We start from the raw sequence: 19,271 nt of genomic DNA, 5'->3' as shown, positions 1-19,271 counted from the left end.
TGCAACAAGTTTTAAAAATCATAATATTTCCTATAGTTTTGGCATATGCAATCAACTTCAAGTAGGCAATATGCCTTGAAACTTTAGCATGGGGTTAAATGTGATAAAGAAAATTATTCAAAGAAAGTCAAGACCATTCTCCTAGATACATAAGAAGTTTTCAAGTAGGTGCATAAGATTTTGCTATTAAATTTTGCTCTCAACCAATAATTATGAATAATTCTCTATGTTCACACTATTTTTATGGTGGCACACTCACACATCCACAATCGAATGTGATAACATTTCAACTATTTCAATAGAGTATTTAATCATGCAAACCAATCTTCAAGACCTATAGACACTACAATTTCACTCCACAAGATTGATTCTACATCAAATAGAAGAATGTGTTCCAACCAACAACAACAACAATTAGTAGACAACTTAGCATCCCATCTCTTGTGGTTTAGCACCTGTAATTGTTAGATCATTCAAGGTATATCACATCTTCTTCTTTATCTATTCCATTCAAATATCATCAAGAAAGGAGAAGGATAAGAAGTTGCTTATGTCTCCACAAACCACTTTCCCTCAAGTAACTCTTTTAAACATTAGACTACAACCTAGGAGAGTGAAATAATGGTGGTGTGGCTGCTACACTTGGTCCTTACTCCGTCTTACATGAGCATGTTGTGTGGCTAAACGATTGCATCCCACACAAAATGCTATTGTCCCATTGCGTCCAATGATCAATGTCCTCTCAAGAAAAATGCAAGAGGTCATTGGTGGTGATTCCGACACTTGCCACGAGCAAGAGAGAGCAATGGGGCCATAGGGTGGTTGAGGTGATCGAGTGCATGGAGGTTTAGTGTGGAGTGAAACTACTCCACAATGAGAGCTTGTTCACACAGAGGTCAGGTTTGAAACTTGCTTTCAAATCATTTTTGCGTGCCAAAAACTAGGTTGCAGTTTATTTTTGGTTCAAGCAACAGCTAAGTTTTTGAGATTGGAGGCAGGCGTTCAAATTGTGTGCACAGAATTGATGACATGTTAGTCCCACAAGTGCTTGGAAATAGTCCAGAACAATGATTGCTTTTTGTTTTTTCACGAGGTCCTACTTGGAAGGAGTAGTCTGTCAAGCTTGTAAACTAAGGTCTCCAAGTCAGCTCCATGTGAACCTTTTGATTGCAAACCACAGGTTTTGGTTTCCAAACTAGGCCACTTGCGACACGAAAGGCTCTAAGGGATGGTTCCAAATCAAAGGTTTGAGGAAAAAACCAGGTTGTGATCTCATTTCCGTTCAGATGCCAACAATTTCTAATGGATTTACCTGCAGCCAGTTTCACACACACACACAGATAGAGAGACAAAGACACACACACACATAGAGTCCTTCCTTCGAAGCAGGGGATCCGAAACCCAATAGCTTTGCAAAAATGCTCTTTGGTTTGGGCAGAGAGGCTTAGTGAGGTTAAAAAGGAGTAGTGGAGCTAACCATGGTGTAATGAGCGTGAGTTGCCTAACTTCTCGTGAAAACCCCTAAACCCTTTCATCTCCTCTGAGAGTGTTCTCTGATATGCATGCATTTCTTTTAGTGATGCTGTTGCAGCAGCCTGTTCTTCTTCTTCTTCTTCTTCAAAATTCATCGTCGTTGCTTTGACAAAGCTTTCATGGCTATGGCTGCTGCTGCCTCCAAAGCTTCGCGAGCTCCTCGCTTCTTCATCCCCCGTCCCCCCTCCCCTTCTTGCCGGGCCCCCTTTTGTAATTACTCTGCCTGCTCCCCCGCCTCGCGCAATGCCTCCGACCAGCTCCCCTCCTTCTTTGCCGCTGAATCCTTCTGGAGGAGGTCCATGGCAACATTTTCTCGCACGTAAGTGGCTTCAGTTTGCTTACCGATTTCTCTTTCCTTTGCCGCCCCCTCTAAATTGGCTCAAGAATGAATGCCTTAGAGACTTTCGGGGAGAAAAAGCCAAGAATTTTTTTATTCCTTCATGGTGGCAAGAGCGTCCGACACGCCGCAATCAGATCGCACCTGTGCAAGCAAACAGACCTTGTATTAGCGTTCCTTCAGCATTGGATCCCCTGGTCTCAGTTACTGAACTGTTTCCTTGGGTTAATGACTGTCGCAAGGACATCATTGCGTAATGTTGTTACCTTGAATTGGCTATTAAAACATTGCCAGGCCAATGCTAACGTTCACGACAAGAATGCATTTTTCTAGACTGCTATGAACACATTTGAATGGAGGCTAATTGTGAGCTCCATCTACGCTGATACAATAAACAATGGTTTCCCTGTGTCTGCACGTTACATGTCATGCAGGACGATCCATGGACAATCAATACTGTTTTGTTGATGGTGGTAAATAGTTACCAACCTTTGTCATAACATTGCGTCACAAATGGTATATTTTCCATATGACGATTTATTACTAACAAAAAAGGACGATAAAGGTGGCCTAATTGCCTTTATAACCTCTAGCTCATATCTCAAGCCCCTTGGTGTATTAGTCTGAACAACCACAGCTTTTCATATTGACAGGCTCTAAAGGCCTATTGCCTTTATATGAACAATGTCGTACTTTGAAGCTAAACATATTTAACATAAAGGAAGCCAGCAAAGCACCTTTATTCTCTCTCATGACTGTTATTGAAGCAGCGAGTTAAGGACAAACAAGCTAGGATGCATCACGCAACCTAAAGTATGCGACCTTGGAGGATCTTAAAAGTGCTGGTTATGCTTTCTCTAGCGTGTGTTGCAAAGAATTGGCCAAGGTAAAGGTCACTCACTCTTATTCCTAGTTGTGTTTTGCATTCACAACAATTAAGCTCCCACCCTTAGTCAACCCCTCCATGTTTATCGTTTCTAACTTTGAACACTTAGTGTGCATGTGATGCATCGAAAAACATGAGAATCGGCTTTATAGATGCGGTTACCGGTCCAAAGCATGAGTATATGAGCTATGTAGTAAGTGATTACTCCGATAATTTCTCATTGGTTCTATAATGACATTCCACATTATGTATATGGTCTTGACCAGCCCTACAAGTTTTAACAAAACTTTGAAATAGGCTTCAGAAATCAATTCCAAGGAAGTCAGCGGACGTATTGACGTGGATCCAGATTCGATGGGACATTGGGTCAATAAGGTCAATTAGACATTTCTGATACGTCATTATGCCATTTAATATGTGTTATGTATTTTGTCATTTTGCCACTTAGGTTGCTATGGCTTGGAGCCTAAATTGTGACCAAGGTGGATGATAAGTAGGATCGAATGTTCTCAAGTATGGTTGAACCATTTGTTCGTTCATTGGCTCAACTAGAATAAGGCTATCTTAGTTAAAGGTTTGGTTACTTGGCTACGAAGAGCCCTTGTAATGGAGGTCTTGCCACGTGGCCTATGATGAATCCGACCTTCCCACCATTATGGTAGGTACTCGACAACTTGGATGGTTGGCACCTAGGAGGGCTTCCTCAATTGAGCTCTACTACTGGAAACTGCAAACTCCCCCTCTCTCTTGAGGAGGTAGATCGCTGACTCAAGGGGATTCCACTAGATCAATTAATGGGAGGCAACATATTAGAATCAAATTGTCGGATTTACTTGACCCTTGTAGGTAAAATGCAATTGCATATCCACCTCATCGGAGGGATCTACTGATGCGTGATGGATCTCCATATTCCATCAAATCCTAACAATCAAAAATTAGGGTTGTTGGGAGACTATGGCAATTAATGGAGGAGGCCTCTACCCACCTTGGAGGGTTCATATCACAGGCTTCTCATTTTGAGAGGGGCATCTAGAAAGGAAGTTGAGATCTTGTTGCTGCAGTGGATTTGTTATTAGAGTGTTTTACTCTTGTGTTTCTTTCGTTAGCATGATGCCCATGGTGACCTTCTAGCCTTGTAATGAGGGGTTTCCTTCCTCTTCCATTATGTGAGTTATAGGACTTCTTTTGTGGTCTTTTCTTTCATCACACATTGTACATCTCTTGAAGAGTTTTTTGATTTACATAGAGTGGTAGGTAAGGTCTTTGTCTATCTGCAACAAGCCTTGTTTCACAAAAGCCAATGCGAGGGATAATGTCATAAGAATGCAATTGAATGTAGGTTTCAACCTACCGTTAGTGAAAGACAAGAAATTTGGTTTAGTGGGCTTTGATGCACAAATGACATCGCTAGGAATCATCTCATTCAAAAGCAAGTAAACAAATACTTGACCGAGAGATGAGAAGCTTCTCCTGCTTGCATGCGCTCATTTGCAATTAACTTTCTTTCACTCAAATAAGTATCATGTAAAAGCTGAGCTGCATGTAGGCCATTAGTAGGCATCTTGAGTAGGAGTGCTGCTCAGGTGTTCAACTCCTACAAACAAGGAATAAAAATCTTCCTCAATGTGTGGCAACGACTAGGCATTTGCTGCCCTTGTCACAAAGGTTTACCCCTTTCTTCCACTCAAGTAAGTATCATGTAAAAGCTTTCTAAGCTTAGTTGCATGAAGGTCATTAGTAGGCATCTCGAGTAGGAGTGCTGCTTAGGTGCTCAACCCCTACAAATAAGTAAGAATAAATCTTCGTCAATGTGTGGCAACAATTAGGCATTTGCTGCCTAATAAATCTTCGTCAATGTGTGGCAACAATTAGGCATTTGCTCAACCCCTACAAATAAGTAAGAATAAATCTTCGTCAATGTGTGGCAACAATTAGGCATTTGCTGCCCATGACAAGGGGAAAGGCAGAAATTCAAGTGAATTTTAGTCAAAGGCGGCTTCAAAACAACATTCATTCAAAGTAAAGGTTGAAGCAAGGCAGAAGGGAATGCCACTATCATAAAAAGCGAGTTCACTATATAAGTGATGCGAGAAGAGATTGACCAAAGAAAATAAGAAACAATTAGGTAGCTAGTTCCTACTAGTGCGACAGAGTTTATGATTTTCAACCTTGTGAGTGAAAGTGCACTATTTATTGTGTTTCAAAGGATGAGTTTGGGCAGGTTTTTGGATTCATCTAGATATATATTAATTTCCATCACTCTGTTCGTCTTCATGTAAAGATGTTTGCAATGCGCTGTGACGTCACCAAGTAACACTTTTCCAGTCTCTGCTTTGTTTGGAATTCGTCTTCATGTAAATATGTTTGCAATGCGCTGTGACGTCACCAAGTAACACTTTTCCAGTCTCTGCTTTGTTTGGAATTCGTCTTCATGTAAATATGTTTGCAATGCGCTGTGACGTCACCAACTAACACTTTTCTAGTCTCTGCTTTGTTTGGAATGACTCGTTGGATTCTTTGCAATTACTTTAGCTAATTGATTTAATAGTATATTCTTGTTGTGTGTTTTATTAAAATAGTCAATTTTTGATATTTTTCTCGTGAGCCATATAGCTTCACATGTATATTCTACTTTCGTTGATTACAAAGAAAGTTGGTTGCTTGTTAGATAACCATCAAATTACTCCTTGACCAATCAATCTTGTTATATTCTGATCTCCTATTGACAATTGTCTTTTGAGCCATATAGCTTCAATGCTCTTGTTGACAAAGTAAGAGTTGCTTGCTTGTTCGATAACCCTAAAATTGCTGAGTCGATCTTCTTGTATTCTAGTCTCTTGCATAGTCATTATTCACAGTAACTGTGCAACCTGATATGACTTCCTTTGTATTCAATTCCAAATTGTTAGGACCTTTGATGTATCTCAATACTCTTTTGGCTGCATTCTAGTGTGAATGTTTTGGCTTTGATATAAACTATGGCAATGAATTGACCGCATAACATATATGTGGCCTTGTGATTGTTAGATATATCATAGATCCAATAAGCTGTCTATAGTACTTTTCATTCACTTTTGGCTTTTCTTTATCCTTTGTTAGCTTCATGTTCTACTCCATGAGACTTGCCTTGCAATCATGCATATGGAACTTTTTTAGTAGACTGTCAACATTTTTGTGTAATGTGCTTTCTATAGAAGTTGAGCTTCATTGGGAGCTCTTCGGTTCCAACCAGCTCCAGAATGTGTGTAGATGCAGAAGATCCTCACGTATGACCTGGTTGACCTTATGATACCAGAGTGGGGTTCTCTGGAACTTTTCGATGTCGAAATCTTTTCCTGGCTTTTCATCCAGTGGCTCCTGCTCCACCAGGTCCGGTTCTGCTTCCGCACACCATCCTGGTACACAGGTCCATCTTTGGTAGCACCTCCTGGTACCACCCTCTTTAGTCACGTTCCCGCCTCTGAACTCGAGCAATCCAGCTGTCACGATCTTCCAGTCGTCCCCCTCATAATGAGTGAACAACCTGGAGTCTTCCAGGCACCATGCTCTGAGGGTCTGTTTCAACCCGTCCTTCCTTTGGCAAGGTCTGCAACCAATGAATATTTCCAGATAACCTGGACCAAGAACTCTCGCTGAGTTCTCAAGCTCCTCTCTGTCTACTACCATGAGTATCTCCCCTTTCCTGTCCACCATGTCCTCCGGCTTCGACTCCTCTCCTGTGGTCAGCTTCCACAACTTCCGAGCCACTAAATGACTCCGGATCTTCACTTTCCAGATCGGGTAATTAGTCCCGTCTAGGTTCCCAGACTCTCCAAAATTAGGGATAGTGAAAGAGAGAAAACTGGGGGAGGAGGAAGGGAAAGCAGGGGCTGAAGAGACTGTAGAGGTTGACATCTCTGCTGTTTATACCACACAGCAAAGTCAACCAAACTCAATTTCAGTAAACCAGAACTCTGAACGCACCTGACTGAACCTGAGTCACCCTCCTTCTCGCAAGGGCACAATCCTCCAGTCGTAGAAGTCGATTCCCAAGAGCTTTTGAATCAGGGTCGTCCTTCAGCAAGGTCCCTGCCTTCAGGCTCCCACACTTGTGAGCCTCCTACTTGGGCTCTGATACCCTGTTAGAAAAAATACCCAACAGAGGGTACATGCAGCGGAAGACTGATAGTAATGCCCAGGAGCTCACACAGTGTGCGGTGTGGGTGTGGAATCACAAACTTCTTTACTTATGTGCATTCAATAGATGTGCAGACTCATCAATAGACAATGAACCAACCAGATAGAGAAACCACCAAAATATATATTTCCGTCCACAAATATGGACACAATACAAAAGAGACAGATCCAGAGTCCCACCAATGGTGTGGTCCTCTGATCTTACCACAAGGTACTTCTCCTATCTGGTGGCTATCTCTAGACTCGAGCCCGCGTGCTCCACCTGGAGCTTCTGTAGACTTTCCGTCCAGATCACAACACCTTGCTGCCCTGAGAGACAGCCAAGGTTCAGCCCTTGAGAGCTCAGTCTGCAGCACACCTTCTACTCTCTTTCACCTCCAAGATGAGGCCCAAGAAAATGTCTTCTGGCTGCTCCTGTCTGCTGCTGGTTCTGCTGAACTGTTGGATATGAAATGAGGCCCAGGGCCTCTCCTTTTATAGGCCCCAAGGGAGCTGACAAAAAAACCGACCAGCCTGCAGCAGACTGGCCGACCAGACTGGCCGACCAGTCTGTGGCTGGTCCAGCCCTATAAGGGCACACAACCCAGGGCTTTTGGCCCAAACTTCCAGGGCCCTTTGGCCCTCCATTCAAGGCAGGGATCCAGCCTATATAAGGCCTGCCTTCTGCCCACTGACAGCCATATTTGCTGTTCCATATCTGGGCCTGCACATCCTGCCATATCTGTGCCTCTGCCAGGTCCTCTTCCCAGCCACGTGTCCTGTGCCGTACTCTTGTACATCCTGCTGTCCTGACCCGCCTGTACCGCGCCATCATCAGGGTCTGTTGCAGGCCCTTCACCTGCCCACTACCCTTGCCATGCTGATGCCATCTGCAGGTTCCAATCCTGTGAGGTGCTGCCTATGTGGCAGCCCCCTCTCTTTCTTCTCTCTTGGGCACATCCTGCCCTAGGTCTCCCTCCCCCACGCACTCCTCATTTGGGGGCTTACAGATGGGGAGGTGACCTTTCCAACACCCCCTCTCACCGACACATCTCGGCCCAATGCCAACACGTCGATGACGATGCTCCAGTAACTCCCTGGTCGTAGTCCTCTGGAACTTTTCGATGTCGAAATCTTTTCCTGGCTTTTCATCCAGTGGCTCCTGCTCCACTAGGTCCGGTTCCGCTTCCGCACACCATCCTGGTACACAGGTCCATCTTTGGTAGCACCTCCTGGTACCACCTCCTTTAGTCACGTTCCCGCCTTTGAACTCGAGCAATCCAGCTATCACGATCTTCCAGTCGTCCCCCTCATAATGAGTGAACAACCTGGAGTCTTCCAGGCACCATGCTCTGAGGGTCTGTTTCAACCCGTCCTTCCTTTGGCAAGGTCTGCAACCAATGAATATTTCCAGATAACCTGGACCATGAACTCTCGCTGAGTTCTCAAGCTCCTCTCTGTCTACTGCCATGAGTATCTCCCCTTTCTTGTCTACCATGTCCTCCGGCTTCGACTCCTCTCCCGTGGTCAGCTTTCACAACTTCCGAGCCACTAAATGACTTCGGATCTTCACTTTCCAGATCGGGTAATTAGTCCCGTCTAGGTTCCCAGACTCTCCAAAATTAGGGATAGTGAAAGAGAGAAAACTGGGGGAGGAGGAAGGGAAAGCAGGGGCTGAAGAGGCTGTAGAGGTCGACATCTCTGCTGTTTATACCACACAGCAAAGTCAACCAAACTCAATTTCAGTAAATCAGAACTCTGAACGCACCTGACTGAACCTGAGTCACCCTCCTTCTCGCAAGGGCACAATCCTCTAGTCGTAGAAGTTGATTCCCAAGAGCTTCTGAATCAGGGTCGTCCTTCAGCAAGGTCCCTGCCTTTAGGCTTCCACACCTGTGAGCCTCCTACTTGGGCTCTGATACCCTATTAGAAAAAATACCCAATAGAGGGTACATGCAGCGGAAGACTGATAGTAATGCCTAGGAGCTCACACAGTGTGCAGTGTGGGTGTGGAATCACAAACTTCTTTACTTATTCCACACTGCAATTCTCAGTCCACTTTGTGTCCCCTTGGCCTGACACCGTCATTTTTCACCCTCTTCTTTCTCTTCCTTTTCTTCCTTCTCCCCCCGGTCCTGATCTCCTCTCTCTTGGATGATCACCCTACCATCTCTGTATGCAGCCCATTTCCCTGCTTCTCTCGCTGCCATGATGCGTACCATACCTTCCCTCCGGTGCTCCTGCCGTAGGAGGGTGAGGTCATCGTCCAGGTAGATCCGGGTTTTTTTCAAGGTCACCCTTGTGCTCATGAGGGTCTTCCTATCCATGGCTGTTCGAAGCTTTATCACAAGTGGCCTTGTGGGTGCATCGGGCTTGCCAACTCTCCAAGCCCTCTCACATGTTAGGTCCACACCCATTTTGGTGAACAAAGCATTTGCATCTGCCATAGGAGTATCTCCTAGTGTGAGACCTCGGACTAAGACATTTAGGGCTTTACTGTTTCTCCTTTTATCCTCCTCTAGAGCATCTGAAATGAACTCTTTTTTGGGAACAGCAGTACCTTGCTTGACCACATCGCTCCATCCCAACATTGCAGCCTCTCCTTTCTTGATTTTCTGGGTGAATTCAGCATGTTTACCCTTCATAGTGTCTTGCAAGAATGCCAAGTCTTTTCTGAGTTTTTCATTCTCAGATTTCAGTTCATCTATGATCTTGCATCCTTCTTCTTAAGTTCCATCTGCCCCCTTGAGCTGCTTCATTTGTTCCCTAATGGTGTTCAGCTCCTCGTGCAGGGATGGCTGAAGCTCCTCTTCATCTCCGTGTGTATTTGCCTTCATTTGAGTTTCCAAGCTCTCTTTCTTGGATGTAAGAGGACTGTTTTTCACGTCCATATGTCGCATCATATCTGTTTTTTCTTGTTCCCAGTCCTCTTTCTTGGCCTTTTCCTTCCTCCACTCTTCTTGTATTTTCCCTCCTTGCTTTTTAAATTCAGCAAGGGGATACTTGATCATCTCATCCTTCATAAGAACATAACTGATTATCATCATAACTCAATTCTCTAATTGAAGATCATAAAATCATGTTTCACAATATTTGTAGACTATACATGATTTTACATATTTTCTTCATATTTTTGAAGCAAAAGATGCAAATCCTGGTGAGACTTTAAATTTTTTTGCATAAAAGTTTCAAATCCTGGCAGATATTTCAAACATTTATTTTTATTATGTCATAAAAACTTTCAATATCAGTATGAAAGTTTCACATCTTAACGAAACTAACATCCATGGGTACCATTGTGTGAGGGTTTATTCCGCATGGCCATAACCTTAGTTGTCTCTTAAATTATAAACAATTGTCCCTTCTCTTGGAAAAAATTACTAGAGGTGCAACAATGATACAATCTTGCAAGTGCATCTAGAGTGCTAGTGGGTTGGAAATATGGGAGGCTAAAAGAGGGCTAGTAGAAAATTACTATTTGAAAGATTCTACTAATAACATACATGAAGAACCAAGGTTCATTAATGTCATGTGAATTGCCAAATTTCTATTTGAATAAATTTGAATAATAAAGAGGTGATAAAAACTTGTGCTTTTTAGTCCTAGTAGAATTTTTTAAACATAAACTAAATAAGTAACAAAATAAATTTCATTCATATGGCTTGCTCAAGATGGTGGTGCACGGAAAACGGGGTGAGAGGAGAAGAAGAAGAAGAAAAGAGAAAGAGAGAAAGGGGGACAAAAAGATGGGATACGAATAGCAAGATCAAGGATACAAATAGAAATTGGAACTTTAGCCCAATCATAAAAGTGCGAGTCAACATGAGCTTTTTCGGCAAGTAAGGCCACATTTGTCGCCTCTAGGTTGTCTATTTTTCAATCAACACAAGGCATATTTTGTTGAGGCATGTGAGCACTTCAGTGGTACCTTTGTGAGCTGTCCCATTCGAGAGGGCCGTCAAAGCAGATTCCAAGGCTTGTTTTTCCCAAATATCCTCCACACATCCACGTGTAGGCATGTTTGCAAATGAGAAAGAGAGAGAGAGAGAGAGAGAAAGAAAGAAAGAAATTTTATTAGAGTCTTCGGAAGACCGATGGGTTTATGAGACTGAAAGAAAACCTGATACAAATCACAGTAAGGGTGGAGCTACTGAAACGAGCATCATCACCCGTGCTGAACCCCAAGTCTGATCATACATAATCAAATACATGTGGATGTAACAATGAAAAGAAAAGAAAAGGACTGGAGCGGAGCGGAATCCTCCTTATGTCATGTTGCTGTGGCTGGTGCATAGCTGGTGATGGGACGTTGGCGCCTGTCAAGGTGTGCCGTGCGTCTCGGTCTCCTGGACAAGGCTCGATACAAGACCAGAGCCATCGTGACTCCCATGGGATGTATCCCGGGCCTAAACAATGACGGGAGGTCCCCCAGAGTGATATGTGTCCCCTCTCGATGTCTCGTGTGTCGTGTTGCGGTCGTCGGGTCGGGGTCTCTGTCACGTCTGCGGCTAGAGACTGGACGATCAATGTCACTCAATGGGAAGAACTCTGTGATCCTGCTCTGAGAGGTGTCTGATGATGTGGCCAAGGCTCGTCGCCTGAATAAGTACTCTCTGTGTCGGACCCCCTTGTGAATGAAGGCCGCGAGGCATCTTTGATCTGGGTAGGCGAGGAATCTGGAAAGGAGCCCGGAGCCGTCTTTGAAGAGGCAGTGGTAGTGACCTCGGATCTCGTAGTACACTGGGCACCTGAGAGAGAGAGAGAGAGAGAGAGAGAGAGAGAGAGAGAGAGAGAGAGAGAGAGAGAGAGAGAGAGAGAGAGAAGTAGTAGAAGTAGAAGGAGAAATTATTATCGTCCACGGGGGGCCGAAAACGACCCATGGGACCCGAACGGTGTACAAGAAAAGTCTCCTCCGGTGTGGAGGGGTCAAGAATTTTCAAGTTCTTGACGGTACAAAAAGAGGCGAGTAACAAAAGATCCTAATGCTGCCGGCGAGGCAGTGGAAAGGACTGATGTTAACTGTGTGGAGTCTCCCAGTAACTTCCGGTAGTCCTCCCTAATGTGTGCATAACTGGGACATTTCAGAGCTATATGTGCCTCTGTCTCCACTGTTTGAGAGTCACAAAATCTGCATATTCTGGCATGTCGCGGAAGATTCAACCACGCTCCCTTCTCAATTGCAAGCATGTGAGAGAGAGAGAGAGAGAGAGAGAGAGAGAGAGAGAGAGAGAGAGAGAGGAGTATGGGTATTGGATGAGTGGAGAAACTTTTTCAAAAGTGTAAGTTTATTAAAGTCTTTGAAAAATCGAAGAGATTACAGAAAACCAAATACAATAAAAGCTATGGGATGGAGCCACTATAGTGGGCATCCACTCTACCAAACAAGGCTAGGGTATGAGACGAGAAGAATATGCAGAGAAGTCCCTTTTAATTCCCATAGATCTTGTGGGGCTCAAGCGGACTTTAATAGAATCATATCTTATCATATCATATCTCTCTCTCCCCCTCTCTCTGCTACTCTCACAGTGCGCTGTCTCTGTGGAAGGGCACACGTAGCCTAGCATAATTGTCCGCAAGATCGGTGTAGTAGGTGTACCCTACGGGATTTTCCATACAGTACCCCTCTCTCCCTCTATTTGGGAAAATAATAATTTAAAAAGTCGGTGTACCTTACATACCTAAAATTTGTTTCCATATGGTCCAATGTACCGGTACTATTGCCAATGTACTATGGTACCACCTTGATCGTCCGCATGAGAGCTATGGGCCATGGGGAATGTTTGTGAGGGGAACTACTCGTTTGGCTGTCCACCAAGGTGCCTGAACCTTTGTATGCTGTTTGGGGATAAAGGTACACTGACCATAAAAATTTGTTGCCTGGTGCCTATATATAAAGAGAAGCCTAGATGAGTACTTTGAGTAGCATACAAACACTAGATGTTAGATGCGACAGGACTAGGAGTGCTAACAGAGCGGCTCCTCTTGTATCTCCTCAGTGATCTTTTTTATGAGGGAGATGTTATGCTAGGGATGCCTTGTATTGCTCTGGCTTTGTGATTGCCTTCGTCTAAAGGTCAGGGCCTTTTGCAATTTTATGTTATTTGGATTCCTACTTGATTATTGTTCGTTGTTTTAGACCTTTCTTTATACTTATGCATAAGCATGTGAAATCTCTCTTATACATAAACTTATTTCTTATCATATTACAGAAAGCCACATATGAATATTGGGACCATTGGACATGTTGATCATGGGAAAACTACACTAACTGCGGCCATTACTAAGGTAAGCTGGTTTAATGGAGGTGACATTCTTTTTGAAGACCATTGCTAGGGACATTTTTGGTGGCTTTGTGTACATTACATTTCTTTTTGGCTCATGTTGTGCCTACATCAAAGTGAAAAGTTAAATGGTTTCTTCTTTTGTTTGGCATGTTGAGATTGCTGTATGTGTTGTCGGCCTACATGCATGCATTTATTCAATTTCATTCCAAAATATCCACACGTGGCATATCAGGCACAAAAACTTGCTGACCATACTTCATGGACAAGAAAAGTTGTTTAGTATAGTAGAATGTGTTCTTTCTTTGTTTTTGTGTGTGTTGAGGATGACTTTGTAGCTTAGTCAGCAAATACTTTGTAGCCATTGTTGTGGTGATGGTTTGTAGGTTTATAAGGCACTTGGAAATATTCGTCCTCACAACATTCGATTGCATATTTATAGTATGTCACTCCGACTTTAAATTTTGTAAAGGTTGGTGGATGCATAGCATGCTATATTGCTTCTTGGATATAGGCTTAAGAGGATGAGGCAAGGTGTTAGAAATGAACCAGATATAGGGTATCCCACAGCGGAAGAATTGATAGAGTGTCCCAGAAATTCATGTGGAAGTGTTTAACTACGGAATCCAATCTTTTTACTTGTGTGACAAGGCCATTCTGCTGCTTCCAAAACTTGTGTTGTTTCTGATCAAGTAATTCAAATTTGTCTTCCTCAACGTCCCAAACTCCTTCACGCATAAGGAGCACTGGCATCTTGGTGTGCCATGTGGGAAAACCTTCCCCCTTGAACTTCTCCACGAGCAAAGAACTAGAAGACAATGAGTCATGATTGCAAAGACCTAAGATGAAGGACCAGCAAAGGGATGGGCTGGTCTTCAAGTCCACATGATGGATGAGAGAGTTGGCCAAGCAAAGACCAATGAGGGCAATGGCCTTGGCATTCTGTTGCTTCCAAAACTTGCGTTGTTGCTGATCAAGTAATTCAAATTTGTCTTCCTCAACATCCCAAACTCCTTCATGCATAAGGAGCACCTACATCTTGGTTTGCCATGTGGGAAAATCTTTCCCCCTGAACTTCTCCATGAGCAAAGAACTAGAAGACAATGAATTCATGATTGCAAAGACCTGAGATGAAGGACCAGCAAAGGGATGGGCTGGTCTTGGGCAGATATAGGTGTCTAGTGGTGCTCCAAATGCCCCAAAAATGCAGATCTGAGTGAACGCAAGTCAAATAACAGCAAGTAGATACCCTGAAATGCAAGAATGAGCCAAGGGAAGAGCACTTGTGGCTTGATGACTCCTCAAAGTGCTGTAGTAGGTCCAAAATCCTCAAGAAGGTAGCTGGAGGGGCGCCAAATGCAATGATATATCTCGAAATGTGTGAAGCGTTTCAGTAAACCAGCTCCAAGCTATACCGAGATGCTGTAGTAGAGGTATAGGTGTACCAAAATGCACCAACAGGTCACCACCAGTCCAGGAATTGGCTATTCTAGATGAGCTGGAGGCTAGGAACAGCCCTGAAAATGGCACTGTTCTGAAGGCAGTTCTGCAGCAGCAGCCCTAGAGTGACTCAAGAATGCAATAACAGCTCCAGAACAGGTCAAAAGAGCCTCCAAAAGTCTCAAAAATATGCAATCAATGCCCACGGTTGGTCGACTTTGCTGTAGCGGCCTGGAAACCCTAAAAATGGCAATGGAAAGGTTCCAAATCAGCTTGTGTGCAGGCGCCCGTGTCTACAGGGTACTGACCAGCAAGAAATGGAGGCGGCTGGCTGCAGAAATGAACACAAAAGGGCTTCTAGGACAGGCGAAAAAGAGTGCAGCAATGAAGGCGGATGTGCTGAAGCCCTAATGGGGTAAGAGCAGCTGAAAGGAGGCAGAAATGAGCAGAGGGAAAGCTTCAGCTGAGACGAAAATGAGGCGGCTGCATAGGCTTTAGGGTTAGGGCAGAGATGACGTGGCAGGGCAGAATTAGGGTTAGGGCAGAGATGACGTGGCAGGGAAGCTATGGCAGATTGACTTGCTCTGATACCATGTTAGAAACATGGTGTGAGTGAGAGAGAGAGAGAGGCTAGGGAGTGAAGAAGTGATACTCAAATGAAGACGGGATAGAAAGGCTTTCATTCATTCATGAAGTATAACGTGATAAGTGAAGTACAATCCTTTATAGGCTACACACTCACACACTTGCATCAAGTGCATATGGAATAAGTCCCATATTGACACGTGGCACTCACACATGACTCACACATGAACTAGTACTAGCCTAGTACTACACACCAATACATCATATCAACACACTCTTTGGCTATGATATCTCCAACAATGGTCAGTCTTAATCTTGAAAGCAGAACCATGTAGATAAAGCTTCCATAACTTAAAAGCATGAATAATTGCCAGTAACTCCTTCTCATATGTGATATTTTTAAATTCGGCCCCTTGAAGTTTCATAAGCGATGGGATGACCTCCTTGCATCAACACTGTCCCAATCGAGGTACCATTCACATCTGTAGATATAGAACTGTTTGTCCATATCTAGGAGTGTTAACATTGGTGCAGTGACCAATGTTCTCGAGCTCTTCAAAAGCTCCTTGGTGAACCTGTCCCCACTCATACATGGAATGCTTCTTTACAAATTTGTTAGTGGAGAAGCAAGGCGTGCAAAATTCTTAATGAATCTGTGGTAATAACTACGCATTCCTAGGAAGGATCTAAACTCATGTATATTTTGGGTATTGGCCATTCATTATGGCCTTGGCCTTTCTAGGGTTAATTTGAATTCTCTCAGTAGACAGAATGTGTCCCAAATACTCTATCTCTGTCTTGAATAACACACTCTTCTTGGTGTATTGGAACAATCGATCTTCCTTGGGGCCTCCATCACCTTAGCAAGGTGATCCTTATGCTCTTCCTTATTGTGGCTAAAACTAGAATCTTTTCAAAGAAGACTATGACAAATTTTCCCAAGTAGGGTCGCAAAATCCTTCTCATTAGTCTACCAAAAGTGGCTGGAGTGTTAGTTAGGTCAAAAGGCATAACCAAAAACTCATAATGTCTAGTAAGAGTGTGAAAGGAAGTCTTATGATCATCTCCAGCTTTCATCTAGAGTTGATGATAACCAGATTTTAAATACAACTTACTAAAAACTTTGCACATTCAATAAATCATCCACTCTTGGAATTGATACCAGTTGTTAATCGTCAGCTTATTCAAAGCTTGGTAATCTATACACATTCGATATCCTGGCTCTAAGTCTAGGGCATGATCATCTTCTCTCTCTATAGGCAATTTGAATGAGTCATCTCTAGAAAATCAATCTCTTAAGCTCTAAGGAACTCATGTCTTACCCGATCTTCTTTTGAAATATGAAGATCACTCGAGTCCCGTATATACAAGATTACAGTCTACCCTTCTTTTGATCAATCTTTTTGCTTGGTTAGGAGTAATCAATGGAATCATATATATGTCTCGATCCCTATGATCCGTACGTTTTCATGCTTATGTACAAAAAAGCAATGATGAGTATGAGGATGAATAGCAATATCGAGACCATACCGCCATGGTTTACCTAGGATCGTGTGAACGTCCTGTAAAGGAGCTACTAGGAAATCCCTTCGATCTCTATATTTTTATACTTGAAAAGAGGTATTCCAGCTATGGATGTGCATGCTTCTCTTGATGGGCAAAGTACAGCTCAAAATCCAATTATGGATTTTATCAGCTTCCCTTGCTCCATCATATGTTGGAAATTCGATTTTCTCTCGTGGTTGGAACTTGACTCTCTTCAAAGGAGTACTTGCTAGAATTATTGGCATATTCTAGGCACTTGCCAATGTAATCCACAAGTGAGTTAGGGGCACTTTTCCCTCACTAGAGGTTTTCCCCTCCTAACCACAGTTAGTGGGTTAGTGTGGTTTCGTCACTTGGACAAAACCACCCCCTCACTTGTACTCACATCTATCTTATCTATTCTAATTTGTAGTTCAACGTTTTGCTCTCTGCTCACTCTTGCTTCTTGCGCCCATCTTTCTACAGTACTTAACTCTTCATCTCCCAAATTTAACACTCTCTTAGTCCCTAACTTTGTCATTATGGATAGCTCAATCATATTGCTAAGCTTAGGAACCAGCTTATCAACGGGAGACTCCTATCTTCTTTTCGCGTTTGGATGTGCGGGATTTTGACGTAAAGGCATAAACACATTGCCTTGCTCTTGGGTGGATTCGTGTCTCCTCTCATTTCCAAAGGAGGACTCTCTATCAAGAGGTTATTGTAGGAAAGGCACACGCCCTGCATCCGGACTGCCCGTGCATCTTGCCGTACTTCGTCCGTACAACCGTCGTACACTGTACGGTGCCCGTATTGTATCAACCGTACTGTACCGTCCATACATCCGTACGCATTTCGCTGTGCAGGCCGTACTTTTGCAGTTGTTTTTCCTTGCAGGTGAATCCTGCAGGTTTTTCCTTTGCATGTTCTTTTCTTTTCAGAGAATTTGGGGCTTCTGAGTTTTTGGTCAGACATTGCAATCAGGTTGCAGAATTTGCTCCAAAAATTGGGGGCTTGTTGGTTTTGCTTGCAATCTTGCACACAAAATTTGGGGCTTTTGGTCGATTTGCCCTCTTTCAGTTGCAATTTCTTGCATGAATTTGGGGCTTTTGCATTTTGGATGCAATTTGGCAGTGGACAGATTATTTGGGAGCTTTGCAAGCAGTTTTGGACTCAGTTTGAGTTACATTGCAGACTTTTGCCATCTTTTGCAATAGACTTTGCAGATTTTGGGCACTTGTAGAGCATTTTGGTGCATTTTAAGCCTTTGATAGGCTGTGACAACAATTGTCATATTGGGCAGATTTTTTGCAGACTTCGGTTGTGCATCTTACATCCCAAGAAGGGACTTCACTTGTCTAGTTTGCTGCATTTTTGAGTTGTCTGTGGCAGATATGGCTCAGAACAATCCCAATGAGGTCTTTGGAGTCGCATAGTTGCCAAACGTTTGGAAAATTTTCCAAACGTGTTTCGATTCAAAATTTTCCTCAGGCACCTGTTTTACCCAAAATTATATGCCTACTATATAAGTACACATTCCTGGGACCTAAAATGCATGATTACAGACACTAATGGCACCCAAAACAGTGAGGAGCATAGAGGAAAACACTTCAGCAATCTAATATGTTCATACACTCAGAAGTGAGTCCAGGAAGGTGTTTTCCAACAAAGTGTGATGGCGAAAGCTCCTTCGATTGTTTTGATGAAAAATAGGGCAAAAAATTGACCTTAGGGCCTTTTGCCCCAAAAACCACTGCCAAAAAAACGTGTTTTTTATTTCCAAACGTTTGGCAACGTTTCCAAAAATAAAAAACACGTTTCATTGCAACTATGTGGAGTCATTACACATGAGGATAAGTTGGATGGCACCAACTACTCCTTGTGGAGCTTTTTGGTGCACAACATTCTAGTTGGTAGACATCTCTGGGATTATGCCAATGGAGATGAGACAAGGCCAGAAACTGTGGCTACACTTGTCACTCCTACAGGTGGAGGCAGGGGTAGAGGTCAAGGTGCAGGACAAGTGGTAGTAGCAGCATTGCTACTTTGGTGGCTCCCACAGCAGAACAGAAAAGGTGGGATTCACGTGATGCACAAGCTCTTTCAGTTATTTTCCTTTTTGTCAAGAGGTTTATCATTCCTCACATTCGGTCCTGCAAGACCTCGAAGGCAGCTTGGGATATTTTAGAGAGCATGTTTGCAGCAAGAAATGATGCCCGAGTCTCATTCCTGAAGAGAGAGCTATCTCATACACACATGGATGAGGGTGATTCCATGAATGCTCACCTCACCAAGCTTCAGGATTTGAGGGAACAGTTGCTGAATATAGATGAGATCATTCTTGATTCAGAGATGATTACCATCACTCTGAATTCTCTTCCTGAGTCCTATCTCGGTTTTCATACCTCGCTGAATTTGTCATTGAGGGGGGGTAGCAATCCTCTTTCTTTTAATGAGTTGGTAGGACTCTTGTTGTAGGAAGGGCAAACAAGAAAGAACATGGCCACACGAGCTGGCGAGCATGCCATGC

The 19,271-nt window shown here is 43.4% G+C and overlaps 1 protein-coding gene across 1 annotated transcript in view; it reads left to right on the top strand.

The window, feature by feature from the left end:
* The first annotated feature begins 1,508 nt into the window (after positions 1 to 1,508).
* LOC147892919 (GTP binding Elongation factor Tu family protein) overlaps positions 1,509 to 19,271 on the top strand; it is a 70,223-nt gene continuing 52,460 nt past the window's right edge. The window contains exons 1-2 of the mRNA XM_087387070.1: positions 1,509 to 1,852; positions 13,121 to 13,196. Of these exons, the coding sequence (XP_087243196.1) occupies positions 1,653 to 1,852; positions 13,121 to 13,196 (276 nt within the window). The 5' untranslated portion in view covers positions 1,509 to 1,652. The remainder of the gene's footprint in view (positions 1,853 to 13,120; positions 13,197 to 19,271) is intronic.

This window comes from Dipteris shenzhenensis, chromosome 16 (assembly GCF_047967505.1).
Source record: "Dipteris shenzhenensis isolate YYH24624 ecotype China chromosome 16, Dip_SZ_1.0, whole genome shotgun sequence".
NCBI classification, from domain to species: Eukaryota; Viridiplantae; Streptophyta; class Polypodiopsida; order Gleicheniales; family Dipteridaceae; genus Dipteris; species Dipteris shenzhenensis.
Note: the sequence above shows the minus strand (reverse complement) of the source record. Positions and strands in the feature narration are given on the sequence as shown.